The sequence below is a fragment of the Oryx dammah genome, unplaced genomic scaffold (assembly GCF_014754425.2).
Source record: "Oryx dammah isolate SB20612 unplaced genomic scaffold, SCBI_Odam_1.1 HiC_scaffold_27, whole genome shotgun sequence".
Taxonomy (NCBI): Eukaryota; Metazoa; Chordata; class Mammalia; order Artiodactyla; family Bovidae; genus Oryx; species Oryx dammah.
Window position 1 is genome coordinate 28,316,310 of NW_024070211.1, and position 16,488 is coordinate 28,332,797.

General features: G+C 54.7%; 1 protein-coding gene and 1 long non-coding RNA gene across 8 annotated transcripts in view; one reads left to right on the forward strand and one right to left on the reverse strand.

The window, feature by feature from the left end:
* SPEG (striated muscle enriched protein kinase) overlaps window positions 1-9,946 on the reverse strand; it is a 58,516-nt gene extending 48,570 nt beyond the window's left edge. For 2 of the 7 annotated variants that reach the window (XM_040228254.1, XM_040228253.1), the window contains exons 1-2: window positions 9,448-9,939; window positions 82-171 (exon numbers count right to left, since the gene is read on the reverse strand). In XM_040228254.1, the coding sequence (XP_040084188.1) occupies window positions 82-171; window positions 9,448-9,835 (478 nt within the window). In that variant the 5' untranslated portion in view covers window positions 9,836-9,939. The other 5 variants (XM_040228256.1, XM_040228258.1, XM_040228255.1 and 2 more) reach the window with 5 other exon arrangements.
* A 54-nt stretch (window positions 9,947-10,000) lies between these two features.
* On the forward strand, window positions 10,001-12,229 carry LOC120854335. Its single transcript, XR_005718957.1, has 2 exons — window positions 10,001-10,827; window positions 11,870-12,229. It is a non-coding gene; the product is annotated as an uncharacterized LOC120854335 (long non-coding RNA).
* Window positions 12,230-16,488: the final 4,259 nt, after the last annotated feature.

Genomic DNA, 16,488 nt, shown 5'->3' on the forward strand with positions numbered 1-16,488 from the left:
TAGAGAGAGGAACACAGTGAAGCCAGGCACCTTTGGAGGGAAGGCCACCTGCTGGCTCTGTGTGCACCCCAGAGAGCTCACCCGTGGGGGTGCTGAAGGCCCCATCATCCCGAAGCTCCAGGCGCTGGGTCCCCTGCCCGTCGCTGATGTCATCCTCGCCCGTCTCCGAGTCTGGAGGAGAAGGGGTCTGTGTGGGCAGGGCTCTCCTCCCCCTGACTCCGACTCTTCCCTCCTGCCTCCAACTCTTCCCTCCTGCCTCCGCCACAGCAGGCTCCACATCGCCATCAGAAGGACTTCCATCATCTATCTTTTCTCCCTTTTAGCTCCCCACATCCCGCTGCCCATCCTGGGAGCCTCGGGGTCACCCCTCCCATGCCGGTCCTCTGGCTCCTCACCCCTGCCTCCGTGGTAGTGCCCTCAAAGCTACCTGCAGTCCCCCCATCCGGCCACTTGATGGACTGCAGGGCTGTAGCCCCTCCCCCTCCTCTCCATCAGTGATAAGTTCCAGCACAGCCCCCCAAATAACAAGATCCTAGGTTTCAAGGTTCTAAAGTCTGGGTTCTGGTACCCAGGAACAAAGGGGAGTCACCTCAGAGTCGTACTGTCAGGGCACTCGACCAACCGCAGGGCCAGCCTGTCCTCCACCCCAAACCAGCTGGAACACATCAGGGTGCAGCTGAGGCAGGGTGAGGAGAGGCCGGGTTTGGGCAGGGAAGCAGGGGAGTGGAAGGCAAGGGCAGGAGCCAGTTTCCTACCGTAACTTTGCTTTCTGCAGGAGCGGAAAACTTCGCTTCCATAGGAGCAGCAGGAGAGAGACATGGACAGACTGTTATCAGAGCGTTTGTGGGGTAGGGCATGGTGGGCAGGCAGGACAGAGGGGCCATCAGGGTACCCGGTGCCCAAAGATGCCCTGTAGGGATGGGAGTCGGGGGAGGGAGACACCTGGGTGAGCAAAGCCTCTCTCATTTACTAACTGCCTGCCGGCCCCAGTGGGCCCAGTACTGGGGAGCCAGTGTGCTTTGGGGGATTCTTCCAATGACTCCAGTGATTCTGCACCCTTTGCATTTTCACTGGTGCTCCCACTGGCCACATACACACACACACACACGTACACACACATACACCCACTTGTACACCCATACAGCCACAGACCCAGGCCCCCCATTAGGGGTCAGGCCCATCTTCTGGTACAGTATCTGCACTGTACTTTGACCTCTCAAAAGAACCTCTCCATCTGTTTGGCATCATGATGTGACCTGCACCTTCTTCCCAAACCCTTTCTGCTACTGCTGAATGGCCCTCAAAAATGTGGTCAGGCTAGGAGCAAAGTTTCTTGGGCATGTTTCTTTTAACTTTCCCAGATTCTATCAGGTTCTGTGCCTCAGTTTCTCCCTGAGTGCCATGACAAGCAGGAGCCACGTGCTGGTTGTAGAAGCATGGCACTTAACGCATCCCCACCTGGCCCACAGATGAAGAATAATAAGTCTGGGACCCATGAGGGGGTGTGCCAGCTAACCCCCACCCCTATTGCTAGGTCCTTTTTTCTCAGCTGTAAGGAGCATTCTTGGGTGGGTGGGTGGTTAGGTAGGTAGGTGGGTAGGGGAATGTGGGGGTCCTGTATCTCATGGGCCGTCTTCAGGCCTGGGTGCCTCATGAAAGGACATGGACCAAGAGGAGGAATGTGCCCGTGTTAGAGCAGGCAGCTCACGGTCCACGCACCATGGGTGAGTCGGCCAAAGGCCCGGCGGGAGTGGCCGGTTTTCTGAAAGAGAAAAGCCAGAATGAGGAGTTGAGGGGAAGGCTCGCTCCTGATGCTCTGACCTCCCTATACCTCTCGTCCAAACCTCTGTATCAATCAGAAACTCGGTCCAGGGGCCACTGGGGGCAGGGGAAGTGGAAGAGACCCCGGCAGCTAGCTTCCTCTAAAGGGAATAAATATCTCCAGTTTTCCTTGTCAGCCCTCCCCCTGGAGCTCCCGCGAGGCTCTGGGGAGGAGCTGGGGAGGAAGAAGGGTGGACTAAGGGTCAAACGCTGGTCAGAGGACTGGGGACCTGAGCGACACTCCCAGAGATAGAGAGGCTGACTGATGTGAAGGAAGAAATTTGGGGGGCATGCTTGGATGACTGGGAGATGGAAGGACAAGGACACAGATTCCTGCTGGGGGCGGGGTGGGGGGGAACAGACGCCTCAGATAGGTGTCCAGAGGGCAGGAGGGTGTTGCCGGGGCAGAGGGCAAGGTCCCCAAAGGACGGGAGCCTCAGGAAAGCAAGAAGGAGGCCCGGGTCCACGGAGGACAGGGCAGGGCTAGTGGAATGCACTGAGCTCAGCGCGGATCCCTGCGCCGTGGCTTCCAGGAGCCCCGGAAGATGGAAGGCTCCGGAGTGGGGGGCTGGGGAGAGCCAGCCAGGGGCACGGAGGGGTTGGACAGAGGCGAGAGGTGGTACAAAAGCCCGTGGGCGCTCCACGCCGAGGGCGGCTGCGGGGGCCTCCCCGGGGGTCGCGGCGATTGCGGGTGCTGGGGGTTGGGGAGGCGGGGGCTCTGCCCTTGGGCGCGGGGAGGGGCCTGACGTAGGCCGGGCAGCCCCCTGGAGCGCGCCCTGCTCGCCGCCTGGTCCGCCAGGGTGGGGCAGGCTCGGCTCCGGCGCCCCCTCCCCCGGGCCCCGCCGCGGCGACCCGCCCTCCCTCCGGGGCGCCCAGCCCTTCCTGCCCCCTCCCGGCGCCGCCCGCCCCCGGAGCCCTCACCTGGAAACGCTTCTTCACCCACAGCTTCTTCATGGCGGGGGAGGGGGCCGGGCCGGCGGCCGGGCGAGGAGGGGACGGGCGGGGGCGGGGCGGAGTCGGAGGCGGGGCCGGGGGCGAGGCGGGGAGCGGGCGGGGGACGGCGCCGGTGGCGGAAGGAGCCTCGGGGCCGCGGGAGCCCGGGCGAGGGGAAGACGGCGGCGGCGACGGCGGCCGCAGCCCGCTCTTCCCCCGCCAGCCCGCAACCCCCCAGGAGCCCCTTCCCTCGCCGGCTGCCCTGCGTCCCCGGGGGCGGCGATCACCTGCCTTGCGGCTCCCCCACCCCGTATCGGCCTCCTGGGTCCTGGGCACATGGGGAAACTGAGGCACAGAAAAGGGTGCACTGGCCCCTAGGAGAGTTCGGGCCACTCGCTCATTGGCCGCCCAGCGCGGCGTCCACACCACCTTCGCCCGCCTCCCGCTGGGCCGCTCCAGAAGGTCAGCCGCATCTCCACTGGCTCACTCCACAAACATGCGCGCGCGTCCGCCTTGCCTTGCCAGGCAGTACCCGACACATCGCAGGGCCGCGGCGCCGGGCGGGGGCGCCCGAATCATACACAGGGCACGGGTCCTCCTAGAGACCTGGACCCAGAACGCGAACCCCTCAGGCTGCTCAGAAAGGTCAGAGAAGGCCCTCAAGTTCCCTGATTGTAGGTCCTCTGTCCCTGCACCCTGGCACACACACACACACACACACACACACACACACACACACACACACACACACACACGAGCTAAGGTGCCCAGAAATTTTTCTGTTATTCACAAATATAACCCAACTCTCATTCATGGGTGAGCACACATCAAATTTTCTTTATCCTCCTGGCATTTGGCACCATGCATATTTTGCTTGCACAAAACACTACCGTCCCCCCCCCCACACACAATCATTATAACTAAGTTTCCTAAACATTTATTAAGTGTGAGGCACTTTATCAGGGCTTCCCTGGTTGCTCAGATGGTAAAGAATCTGCCTGCGATGCAGGAGAACTGAGTTCCATCCCTGGGTCAGAAGATCCCCTGGAGAAGGGAATAGCAACCCACTTCAGTATTCTTGCCTGGGAAACCCCGTGGACAGAGGAGACTGGAGGGCTACAGTCCATGGGGTTGCAAAGAGTCAGACAGACTGAGCAACTTCAGGCACTTTATAAACGTTACCTCACTGACAACAACCCTGTGAGTCTGAAGCTCTTAAGAACATGTAACTGACTCCATTTAATCAACAAGTGACTAAGGCTCAGACAAGTCCTATCACTTAGCCAAAGCCACACAGGTTCTGTGCCTCCACGATTGCCCAGATCCGAATTCCCACCCCAATACACACAAGTAGTGCCAATCCTGGTTGCTGAGATGTGACTACAAAGTCATTATCATTAACACTGACAGCATGCTTAGTATGTATGTACTGAGCAATGGCCTAGGCACTTTATATGAGTAAACTCAATCTGTACACAGAGGCACAGAGAGGTTACTTGCCCAAGGCCACAGAGCCTGTAGTTGGCAGCCAGGGATTCTCACCCAGGCACCATGACTGAGTTACTGACCACCATGCCATAAAACCTCATATGCTGATTGGTTAGGAGGACCCCTAACTTTTTTTCTTTAAAGCATGGGTTCAAAATAAATACTGAGCCAACTGATGAGTTTTGTTCAGCCTGCACAATATTTTAAGTTGGGCAAGCCTGCTCAAATTCAACTGCTGACAAGACCACCTCTCTCCTTTTCAGTTTCTACTTGGCTCCTGAAGTTGTTTGAGTTTTGTGGCTCTTTAAAGTTTTAGGTCATGTCTTGTACGTTCTGAGTGCCTGCAGGTGGTCCTGTTACCCAGACCCCCAGAAGCAGAGGTTGCACCTACAGACACACACACAGGACATGCAATGAGAAGGGGACATGTGTATGTCTTTATCAATTCCAGTTCGAGGACTCCGGACACACATAGGTGATTTCCCTGCCCACCCCCAAACACACCCACTCACAGATGGGGGAGCTGAGTGAGGCGAGGGGGTAACTTGAGCCCCTGTTCCCCAGGAGAATCCGAGGGGCTGGCACATTCCATAGCAAAAATAACCAATGGGCAGCAGGCGTGAGTGACGGGACAGCTGGGCCGAAGAGGGGCCCATGAGACTCGGTTCCTGCTCTGGGCTCGCGCTGCTCACCCACACAGGCCAGCCTGGAGCATAGTCTCAGGGTGGGCCTCCCCAAGCTGGCCCCTGAACGCCCCATTTTCTTCCAAGGTTGGGCAGCTGGGCCGCCCTGCCATTTCTCCAAACCAGACTTCCAACTTCTGCCCCGCAAGCATGTCCCCTTAACCAGAGAAAAGCCACGCCTCATCTCTCACAAAGAGCCTCCATTGAGCCAGACACCCACACCCCACTCTTTCCTGCCTTGTTCTCGTCTTCTCCCTTCCTTCCTCCTGTTCACCCTGCTCTGATTTTCTGACATACTATATAATTTTCATATAGTTATGATTATTGCATGCATAATGTGTTCCCTCCCTGGAATGTCATCTCTAAGAGGACAGGGATTTTGGTCTTCACCCCCTCCCCTGACTTATAAATCTCAAGCACCTAACATAGTGATGGGCACTCCGTGGGCACTCCATACATGTGGCACAGGGGAGGGGGCACAGAGCTGTTGGTAGTGAGGATGGGGGTGGGGGATGGGGACTAAGAATCTTGCTGGAGCAGGTCATTCTCCAGCCTTCCTCCCGTCTCTGTTCTGACCCAGACCCTTTTCTAGAAACTGGAAACGTGACCATCTTGTTTCCACCCAGGATCTTCCTGGGAGGGCTACCCTCGCTTTAGGAAAGTTGTCTTGTATGGGCTTTGGCTGACTTCACAGCCTCTCTATTCTTCTCTTTCTTCCCTTCCATGGCTCCTCACTGCTCCTGATCTGGCCCCTCCTCCTCTCCCTAATTAGGACTTGGCATGAATGGAGGGGGCCACTCTCCATACCCATTCCCAACTCCATGCTGGTCTCCTCCCGGCTTTTCTTCCACACTGTCCACATTCTAGGTGAAAAAGATGATACTGCACCATCTAGCTGCAGGCAGCTCCTGCTGGAGTCCCCAACCTTTCTCTTGCTAAATTGGCCTTCCTTACTTCTCTCTAATCTCTCCTCTCCATGCCTTCAAGTCCCCTGCATGGTTTACTACCATCTGTCGACCTCTGGCCGTTCTGATTGGCACCAGGGTCCCCCAGGCCCTGGCTACGAGACTTCTGACTGCCAAACACAGCGAGCATTGTCAGCCTGCGCCTTCCCTTGGCTGTGCTCTCTCCTCCTTAACCCCCACCCTTCAGTACAGGCCTCCCTCTCCAGTCACACACGCCCCAAGCTTTGAGGGTGGCGCTTGCCCTGATTACTTGACTGGCACATAGCTTCTCAGCCCATCCGAATGGGAGCCTGATGTTTTGACAGAGAAGAATGCCTGCCTATTTTGGAGACAGCAGAGGCTAGGGAGAGAGTGGAGATGCTGGCAGGGGGATACTTGGGGATACCGACAGAGGGATAGTTACGATGCTAGATCCTGGCCTCGGTCTTCCCACGCTTCTCTTTCTGAGGACAGGCACTGTGGACCTAGACTCAGATCTGGGTCTGCCACCTCACTCACCAGGTGACGTTGGGTAAATTCCCTCTTTGAACACCAGTTTTCTTTTATGTATAATGGTCATAACAGTAAACCTGGAACTTAGAAAACTAAATACTGAAATGAGATAGGGTGCTTTACACATGTTAAATACTCTACAAGTATCCCGAACCTCTGCCATCTTCACTATTTCTAGTCTTTCCTCATTTCTATACCCCCAAATCCCACCCTCCTATTTTGCATCCTCCAAATTCTCCAGCCTGCAGCCCTCTTGTCTTCTCAAGGCCCCAGCTTCCCCAACCATGCCAATATCCCTCTATCCCTGAGCTAACATCTTGGGCTTCAGAAGTGCCAGGAACCTTAGCATCACCCCGTCTTGCCGAGCCAGATGGCAATCCCAGCCAGGAAACTGCCTGCTTCCCTCTGCAGCCAGGTCCTGGCTGGACTTCCTCGAGAACCCTGAAGTCCTCCTGCATTGATCCCAACAAAGAAAGTTTTCCATGAGGAAGTCTGAGCGATGCTGAGCTGCTTGCCCAACTGATCTTGATGGAGACCTCTCGCTGGGCAGGGACTGGATGAGGGTGGGCAGTAGGAAGAGAAGGAAGCCAGACTCAGCCAACATCACCAAAGCAAAGCCCCTCCCTCACCAATCAGGTGGGAGGGGCATAGTAGTCAAGCATGTGGTTCTTGGCAGTGGGACAGACCCAGGCTTCCATCCTTGCCTTGCCACCTCCTATCATACAACCAAGATGCTTCATTTAATCCCTCTGGGCCTCAGGTTCCCTAGGGTTGCTGTGGGACTTAAATGATATATCAAAGGGTATGATAGCATATTGCCTGCCACACAGCAGCATAGTGGCTATTCATACTATTAAAAATTGCTACTAAGAATTATTACCAATGAATCATAATTGCAAAGCTGCTATTGGGGCAAAGCTCCTACCAGTATGAAAAAGTTCTCAGATGTGACTTGCTGCCGCCCAACCCTCTTCCTGTTTTGACATGAGTGGCAAAAGTTCTCCAATCCAGTCCCCCAGCACCCAGGATCCTTTCCTCACACCAGCCTTTCAAACATGCTGTTCCATTAGAGCAGCCTGCAGACCGGCCTCCTGGCCTCTGGCTAGGTATGCCCAGCCAGGGCTCAGCTCTGCTGACCCTGCCACCTGGATTCCAGAGGGGCTGGGGGGGCTCTAGCATCCTGTCATTCTTCCCACTCTGGGGGACCAGGGCAGGCAAGGAGGTTCTCATCTTCAGAAAGGCTCTCCATACGACAGACAGCTCCTTCTCCCTTTTCTTTCTCCTCCCTCCAGAACTTAAGAGGTAAAAAGGCCCCCAGAGCCCAAACTCAGAGGACTGGGTTCTGAGATCTGGGATGGGCATAACTAGCTGTTTGTCTTTAAGCAGGCAGCTAGTCGTGACCTCCCCCTCTCTCTGGACCACATTATCCTCACCCTTAAAGCTGCAGTCTGTGGACCTGCAGTTCTCTGTGGTCCTTTCTGACTCTAAACAAACATAATGACACCAGGATCCTTCTCAGCACTTCTCTCTGTCCCGTATCTCTCTCCTCCAAGTTGTGTTCGCATCAACTTATCGATTGTGCCTTTATTTATGTTCTGTTTTCAACCCCCTTTGCCCCTGAACAAAGGCCCCCAAGGAGTCCCATCTTCCCCCAGCTCAGAGTTCTGCCAGGACGAGCCCCAGCCCTGACCCCAGAGTGGGTGCGAGGAAAGCCTGTACCTGGCCAGGTGTGAAGCCAACCAAGACAAGCCAGCCTCGGCCCTCTCTATCATTGAAGAGGAAGGTGGGCAGGGCAGAGCTAGAGAGAGAGTGGAGATGCTGGCAGAGGGAGGCTGAGCCTCTTCTCCAGCTCCTGCAGCTGCACCCTGCAGCCTTCTTTACCCTCCAGCTGCTGAGTTCCTTCAGGATGCTGGAGCTGTGCAGCTCGCTATACCCGAGGAGCATGGTATGCCTCCTCCTCAGCCCCTCAGCAGTCCCCCTACATGACACTACCCAGCCAGAGTGAGAATTCCCTCTTGAAAATGTCCAGGACAAACTCATGATCTCCAAGCTCTTTGCCATCTCCCCCAGTTGCAGCTTTCTTCCTCAGAATTCTATTTCTTAAGACTCAGTCTGCTGAGATTCTGTCTTCAGCCTAGAGAAGAACTGGTTTAGGGGCTGAGGAAGTCAAAAAGGAAGCCTAAAACACTGACTCAAGGAGATTTGGCCCTGGCCTGCACCCACACCAGCCCCAGCAGGACCCTGAGCACAGGGCCCAGTCTTATGCCCCTTCCCTTCCACCTAGGACCATCACCCACTCCTTCACAGACACAGGCAGGGGCATGCCCCCTTCTATGCCCTCTGAACCTGGGGGAGACATGGCCTATGCACTTCCCATACCAATTCCACAAGCCCTTCATCTGCTGGCACCACCAGACCCCTGCACTGCCAGCCCGTGCACATGCACACAGCGGCCTTGCGTGTGGATTCTCAGGCACTCCCCTCCATATGTGCTGGGAACCCCCAACCCAGGCTCTACCTCCTGCTGCTCTGCACCCTATCCGTACTTGTCCACCCACTGGCCCCTTCCAGCCTAGTGCTGACCACACCAACCTGCCCTGGCAATGGACTATGAGGAGTTCTGACCCATCCCCTCAACACCACAGCCAGACCAGGGGAGCCCGCCTCCTCCTTTGGACATGCAGGCATGTCTGAAGAGGCAGATTCCGAGTCTAAATTATCAGAGCTGGTGAAAACAGTTTCTCCAGGAGGCCCCTCTCTACCGGGAAATTAGGAGGGTTCCCACTATGTAATGCTCAGCGAGGCCTGAGTGGGGCTCAGGCTTGGCTTACCAAACGCTGACCCTTAACCTCTGACCTTCCTGTGGGGAGCCTCTCTACCTTGACACCCGCTTTCCCTGCACTTTCCTCTTGATGGGCACTCCTGGGTCAGCACATTTGAGAAGCCAGAGCACTCGGGAAAAGGCTGGATGAACAGATGCCTCCACCGAGCGGCGGCGGCCCGGGTAACTTTCTCTACCTATGAGCACCCCCCTCCCCCCGGCTTGGCCCCCACCTCCCCATTACCTCCGACCTCCAGCACGGTGAGAACCGCCTCGCAGGAGGCCTGGCCCCGATCGTTCTGGGCCCTGCAGGTGTACACGCCGGCATCCCGCGGCCCGCAGCTCCGCAGCCACAGGCAGCTGGGCTCGGGGGCCGGCGGGGGCAAGCGCTGCCCATCCCGGAACCAGCTGAGGCTGGGCTGGGGCGTCCCGCTCACTACCACCCGCAGCCGCACGTCGCTGCCCGCAGACACCGCCGCGTCCTTCAGGGGCCGCAGGAAGACCGGCGCCCCGGCCACCGCGGCCGCCGCCCCTCCGCCGGCCCCCACTTTGGCCCTCTTCGGGGGCACCCCGGGGCTGGGGGGTGCCCTCGTGCCCGCGTCCTCGCCTCGCGTGCCCCGGGCTTTCTGCATGGCCTCTGCGAGTTGAGCTGGGGAGACGCCGGAACTGGACGGCCACGGGGGCACCCGGGGGATGTTGCCCTGGGAGATGAGTCCTGGGGGGCCGGCGCCCTGCCTTCCTGCCGCCCGCCCGCCCGCCTTCGGCCTGTGCTACCCAGAAGGTCACCGGGGCGGCCGCGGTTGCGCCTCGGGGGCTATTTTTAGGCCCCCCGGCTCGGGTTGCGATGGAGCAGTGGAGGGAGGGGGCAGCAGAGGAGGGGACTTGGACTCTGTTCTGCTTCTTCTCCCTCCTTTAGGAGTCCCCGTCGCCCCCACCCTCTTGGCTTATAGGGGTCCCTGAGGCCTTTTCCAAGCCCCCTACCCTGTGGTGTGCCCCGCCCCCTAGCCACCCACTCATGGAGTCGGGTTACCCTTGGGCTAAATCCCATTTCCCTTCCTCCCTCCTCCTGGGTCTCTGATTCCCAGCCCCATGCGGCTGGGGGAGAGAGAGAGAGAAGGTCCCGGGTGAGACCTCTGAGAGGCAGATGGGCAAGCAGGCCCAAGTGGAGGTGAGCAGAGGCTGAGGAAGAGGGACCAGTGGCTTCCCCCAGCCTCCATGACAGCCGTGGTGAACAGTAAGACCTAGAGCAGGGAGTCAGGTTGACCAGCCTCCAGCTAGTCCCTGCCCTTACTTGCTAGGTGACATCAAACCTCTCTCAACCTCCACATCCTCATTTGTAAGAACTGAGTCGTTGTACAGAGTTGCAACAGGCAGAGAAGAGTGGGAAGGATGTTCCAGGCAGAGGGAACAGCATGACCAAAATCAGAGCATGATGAAAGTAGATGATGTGTGCTAAGAATGAGAGGAGTCTGGGGAATTCTTTGGCGGTCCAGTGGTTAGAACTCGCACTTTGATTGCCAAGCGCACAGGGTTTGAGCTCTGGTAGGGGAAGGAAGATCTCACAGGCCACCCAGCGAAGCCGAAAGGAGAATCAGAGGAGTCTGCAAGGAATGAACCGCAGTGGGTGAGTCCTGACAGGAGGACCTTTGCTCCCTAAGGTCTCTATCCTGATGGCCCTGGGGTGGGGGGTGGGGGACGCGGGTAGGGCACTGCAGGGCATTAAGCAGTAGGATAATATGATCAGAACTGTTTTTTAGAAGGACCCCTCTGGCAGCCACAGTGGGGAGGGTGGATTTGAGATGGAAGACTTGGGAGCCAGTTAGAACCTGTGGTTCTTAAAGTATTGTGTACTGTGCTAGGTCGCTTCCATCGTGTCTGACTCTTTGCGACCCCATGTCCCGCCAGGCTCCCCTGTCCATGGGCCTCTGTTAAAAGCACAGCTTTCTGAGCTCCATTCCCAGAGGTGCAGGTAAAGTATGGGGCCCTGGGAGCGCCCCGGAATTGGCCCAGTGACTCTGATGCACCTGAGAGCTGTACTTTGAGAAACGTCAAGCGAAGACATTATTGCTTTTAAAAGTTTAAGTGAGACTTATATGATGAGACGATCTGTGTCTTAACTCTGGTGGTAGTCGTGTGAGTCTACACATGTAATAAAATTTCATAGAACCAAATACCTGCACATGCACACACACACACACACACACACACACACACACACAACTGGATAAAATCTGAAGAAGATGGTGGACTGTATCAATGGCAGTTTCCTGGCTGTGATACTGTACTAGAGTTATCTAAGATGTTACCATTCTAGGAAACCAGGTGAATGATACACAGGCTCTCTCTGTACTGTTTCTTATAACTGCATGTGACTCTACAATGATCTCAAAATAAAAAGCTTTAAAAAAGTTTAGGTGAGAGAGTCAGACCTGACTTTGAGCCCTGAGGGATGAAGCCTGGGAAAAGCAGGGAGGAGCTGGGAGTCATTAGATGAAGAAAGTTACCCTTTTCCCTCCCTGCCAACCCTCCCCACCCCCACTGTCATGGAGAGGGCAGAGAAGAAACCATGTAAACACTGGATTATGTCTACAGGGACGAGAGCCTTGAGGAATGAAATCTCTGGCTTTAGTTTACGTACATTAATGCTTACTTTTCGTGATGTGCAGTTCTGCTGGTTTTGACAAATGCAGACGACTGTGCACCTGGTTTCCCAGGACCGTACAGAACAGTCTCATCACCCTAAAGATGGGCCTGAGCGTCTCCTTCAGAGTCAACCATGCCCCCTCCACCAACTCAGGCACCCACAGATGTTGAATTCTCAAACGTAAATTGAATTCTATAAAGTAAAAATGGGGAGGTGGGGAAGACATTGTAAGCACATGGAACACCAAGACTAAAAGAAAGATTTGAGGCTATTTTTTAAAAACCAATAACCCAAAACTTTCTAGCACCATGCCTCAACAATTTGCATGGAATGTAGTAGGTGGTCTGTAAATAAACATCAGCTGGTTAATTGAATAAATTAACTCTGTGATCTTGATCAAGTTATTTAACATCTCTAAGCCTCAGTTTCCTCAACTATAAATTGGAATAGCCCAACTCAGGGTTTATTCATTCATTCAACAAACATTTTTTAGTTCCTCCTGTGTGCCTGGCACTGTGCTGGCCTCTAGAGAAATAGCAGCGAAAAAACAGACAAAGGAGACTTCCCTGGTGGTCCAGTCATTGGGAATCCACCTGCCAGTGCAGGGGACATGGGTTTGATCCCTAGTCCAGAAAGATTTCCATTTGCCGAAGGGCAGCTAATCCCATGCCACATCTACCAGAGCCTGTGCTCTCGAGCCCATGTTCCGCAACAAGGGAAGCCACCCCAAGGAAAAGCCCAGGCACCACAACTAGAGAGTAGCCCCTACTCGCCTCAATTAGAGAAAGACTGCCTACACACAGCAACAAAGACCCAGCGCAGCCAAAAAATAAATAATCAAATTTTTGAAAAGAAACAGAGGGTTCCTACCCCCGTGTTGCTTATATTCAAGGAAGGAGACAATTATAGAGAAACAAATTATAAAGATCAGTAGAAGATAAGTATTCTGGGGCAATGAAGCAGGGTAAGGTAGACGGGAGGGGGTACTTCCCAGGTGGCGCTACTGGTAAAGGACTCGCCTGCCAAAGCAGGAGGCACAGGAAACTCGGGTTCGATCCCTGGGTCAGAAAGATCCCCTGGAGGAGGAAATGGCAACCGACTCCAGTATTCTTGCCTGGAGAATCCTATGGGCAGAGGAACCTGGTGGGCTACAGTCCACAGCATCACAAAGGGTTGGACACAACTGAAGTGACTGCACACACACACATGGGAGATAGGAGTGTGATGGGGGGCTTGCACTTTGGAACAGAGTGGTAGGAACTGGCCTCACCAGGAATTGTTGAGCCAATCTTGAAGGGGTGAGGAGGCAAACGGAGCAGAAGTCTGAGCAGGACTGCTCCAGGAAGCATATGCCCTGTAGGCTCCAGAAGAGCAGGGCTGGGGGGAGTGTGGGAGAGCTAGAGGGACATGCGGTCAGACAAGCAGTGGGAGCCAGATGGCCTAGCATCTTGTAGGCCATGACCCTTTTATTCCTAGTGAAATGAGAAGCCATCTCAGAGGATTCTGAGCCGAGGAATTACATGATCTGACTTAGGTTGTTGTGATGGCTTTAAATTATTATATTAAATATTAAAACAAATATTAACTATTTAAAAGGGCCTGGCACAGAGCCTGGAACGTGGCTCATTCTCTCCTGGTTGAATGACCATAATGGGGGCTTTTGCTGAGGTGTGGGCAGGAGTGTGCCGGCCTGGGTCGGGAGGGCACAGGCCCTGGCAAGTCGCGGGCGCCCTCTCCTGGAGGAGCCCACACTGGCTGTGACGCCGGAAGCCCTCCAGCCCTCGCCAGGGCCCTCACCTAGAGCAGCTGGCTGCAAGGCGCTCATTTTGTCCCTCAGAACGGCCCCACAGTGCCCCGCGGCCTGGCGCCCAGCTGGTGTGTGCTGCCAGTCTGCCCTGCTTTGCAATCACAAGCCTGTGGTGTCATGGAAAGAAATCTGCTCTCTGGAGGCCAAGGAGCAGGGGCCCCTGTCCTCCTCTGCCAATGATACACTGTGTGACCTTGGCAGTTCACCCGTCTCTCTGGGCTGCAGGAGATTCCTCCAAGTCATAATGAGGCACCATGTGCCTGGCACATGGCAAAAGCTCACTGTTTGATGAATCAGTGAATGAAGTAGGGACCGTCAACCTTTCTGGTAAATATTTAATTTAGAGAAAAGTAAATAAAAGTGCCCAGTGGGTATTCATTCAACAAGTATTTAAATATTTGATGGGCACCTTCTATGGACAAAGCCCTCTTCCAGGCACCAAGAGTAGTGAATAAAATGAATGAAAACCTTGCCCTTGATTAGCTGACATTTTAGGTGTTGAAGCAAAGGCCAGTGATTTGCATATGAGTCCTGGGCAGGCTGGTAGTCAGAGGAGTGCAAGAAGTGGTGAGTGAGTGGAATGCTTTGTCTCCAGGCACAGGGGGGGCGGGATAGCCAGAGTGGACAGACAGGATAGGAAAGGGCCTGCTGAGACGTCAGTTCTTGGCTTATGGACATATTTGCTTCCACAATCCTTCCCACTCCACCTGCTCAGGTGGGGTCTGAGTTGGTCTGGAACTGCTCCCATGGTGGGAAGCTGGTCAGCCCTCTGAACCCTCTTATTTCTCAGTGTTCAGACGCCAGTTCCCAAGGAGTAGGGAGAGGTTTAGCCATGGAGGGGATGGGGTGTACGTGTGCGTGGGTGCACACTGAAGATCTGGGTGTATGGGTATGACCACCAGAGACCCAGATCTTTTTCAGTTTATTTTTGTCCATTCTCTGGGATCAGGCCACATGCATCTCCTCTGCCCCAGATTCCTAGGTCACGGTCCAACCCCCAGGGAGACAGACAAACCAGAGGGCTTAGAAGCAGAAGCTCTAGTCCAGGAAGGCTTGACTCAGACCATGCTTTCCCCTGGGCCTCCGCCCTTCTCTGAGGACAGGTGGGCAGCCATCACAGAGACAAATGTGTGTGAGAAGGAAGGGCTTTCTGACCTTCAGAGCTGTCCCAGCAAGAAGTGGCCCCCAAAGAGGCAGTGTGTTCTTAGACCCAAGAGACATTCAAGCGTAGCCTTAGGACAGCTAGTCAAGATGTGGGACTTCCTGGGGGTCAAGTCATGGCCTGGGGGCCTTTGAGATCTGGGTCTGCCAGTCTTAAAAGAGTCCTCCACTTCCTCCTTCTAGTGACCAGTCTACACCTAAACCTTTTTTGGGAAAGTAGGGAAGCCCCTAAGCCTTTCTCTGACCTCATGTCTCTTTATCCTTTGTGGGGTAGATGAATGCTCGGAACTCATTCAGAGGGAAGAGCAAGCTGAGAGACTCCGGAGGTTACTCACAGATACACAAACACCACCACGCCCACGTGGGCCCCCCTCACCCAGGAGTCTCTCTCACACAGAGGAGCTCAGATTCCAGGGCTCCTCATAGGCTCAGGATAAGAAGGCGCCGCCCCCCTCTATCCCAGTGTCCACAGGAAATGCTCCTGCTCATTTCTGTTGGGGGTCCACCACGGGTTGATGGCGGGGAGGTGGGGGGTGTTCTGGGGCCTGCAGGGTTCACTCTGTTGGAGGATTGTGGGGAAAGGAAGGGACAGCGGGGGTGGGGAGACATGGGGTTTTAGCCCCAGATGCTCCCAGGGCAAGATGAAGGATAGCATACCTTGAAGAAGGGGGTCCTTCCTGGAGCCCTGGAGGGAGGGACCACACAAGTTACGGGTGTGTGTGGGGGGCTGGCAACTCATGAGCCAGGGGTGCATCCAAGAAGGGGGAGAAAGAGACACCAGAAAGGTTTTTGGAAGCTTCTAGAAAAAGCCAGTTAGGAACAACATACTAAGGACTTTAGGACTAAAGCTCTATTGGATTTATTTCCCTTACAAACTATCCAAATTTATCATGTCTGTGATCTCTACCCTCTTCCCGCTTCTAAAGGGTAACCTCTTAAATCTGAGGGGTGGTTGGAAGACAGAGACCTACATGGATCCATCAAGCTTCCTAAATCTCTAATCCACCTGGAATTTATTTTTTGGAAGGAGTGAAAAGACAGATTTCACTGCTGCCCCTGTCCATGGCTACCATGCCCAGAACTGAATAATTAAGGTTTCCCCACAGAAACCTTTAAGATATCTGTGTTAATGTTTTATGATTTTTTTCCATATGTCCTACATTCCCTCCTATCTTCCCAAATTCTCCCAAAATTTCCCTTTGATATTTTAATTAAGATTGTATTACACTGAAATTATAAGCTAACATAGGATGACTTGACATCTTTTTTAAAGCAGTGAGTCTTCTTTTCCAAGGATGAGATAGAGCTATCTGTTTTTCTTAACAAGGTTATTTTTCCTGAATTGGCCTTGGAGCTTCGAAGATCCAGGTTTAGTGGGAAGAGGGTGTAAGCTACCTTAGGCAAGGACCACAGGAGCGCTACTTCAGAGCAGTGCGTGGGGGCAGTCCTGGTAATGAGGCATAACAAGAGGTACGTGTGAGTCCCCAACAAAAACCCCCTCCCCCACATGCTACACACATACAGCCAGGCTGCAAGGCTCTGGGAACAGAAGGGGTGGCAGGCCCTGGGGGACAGTCTGAACTGGGCAGCACACAGTTCACCTCAAGAAGTGATACAAGGAATTTCCTGGTGGTCTAGTGGTTAGGACTCCATGCTTCCCTTGCAAGGGCACA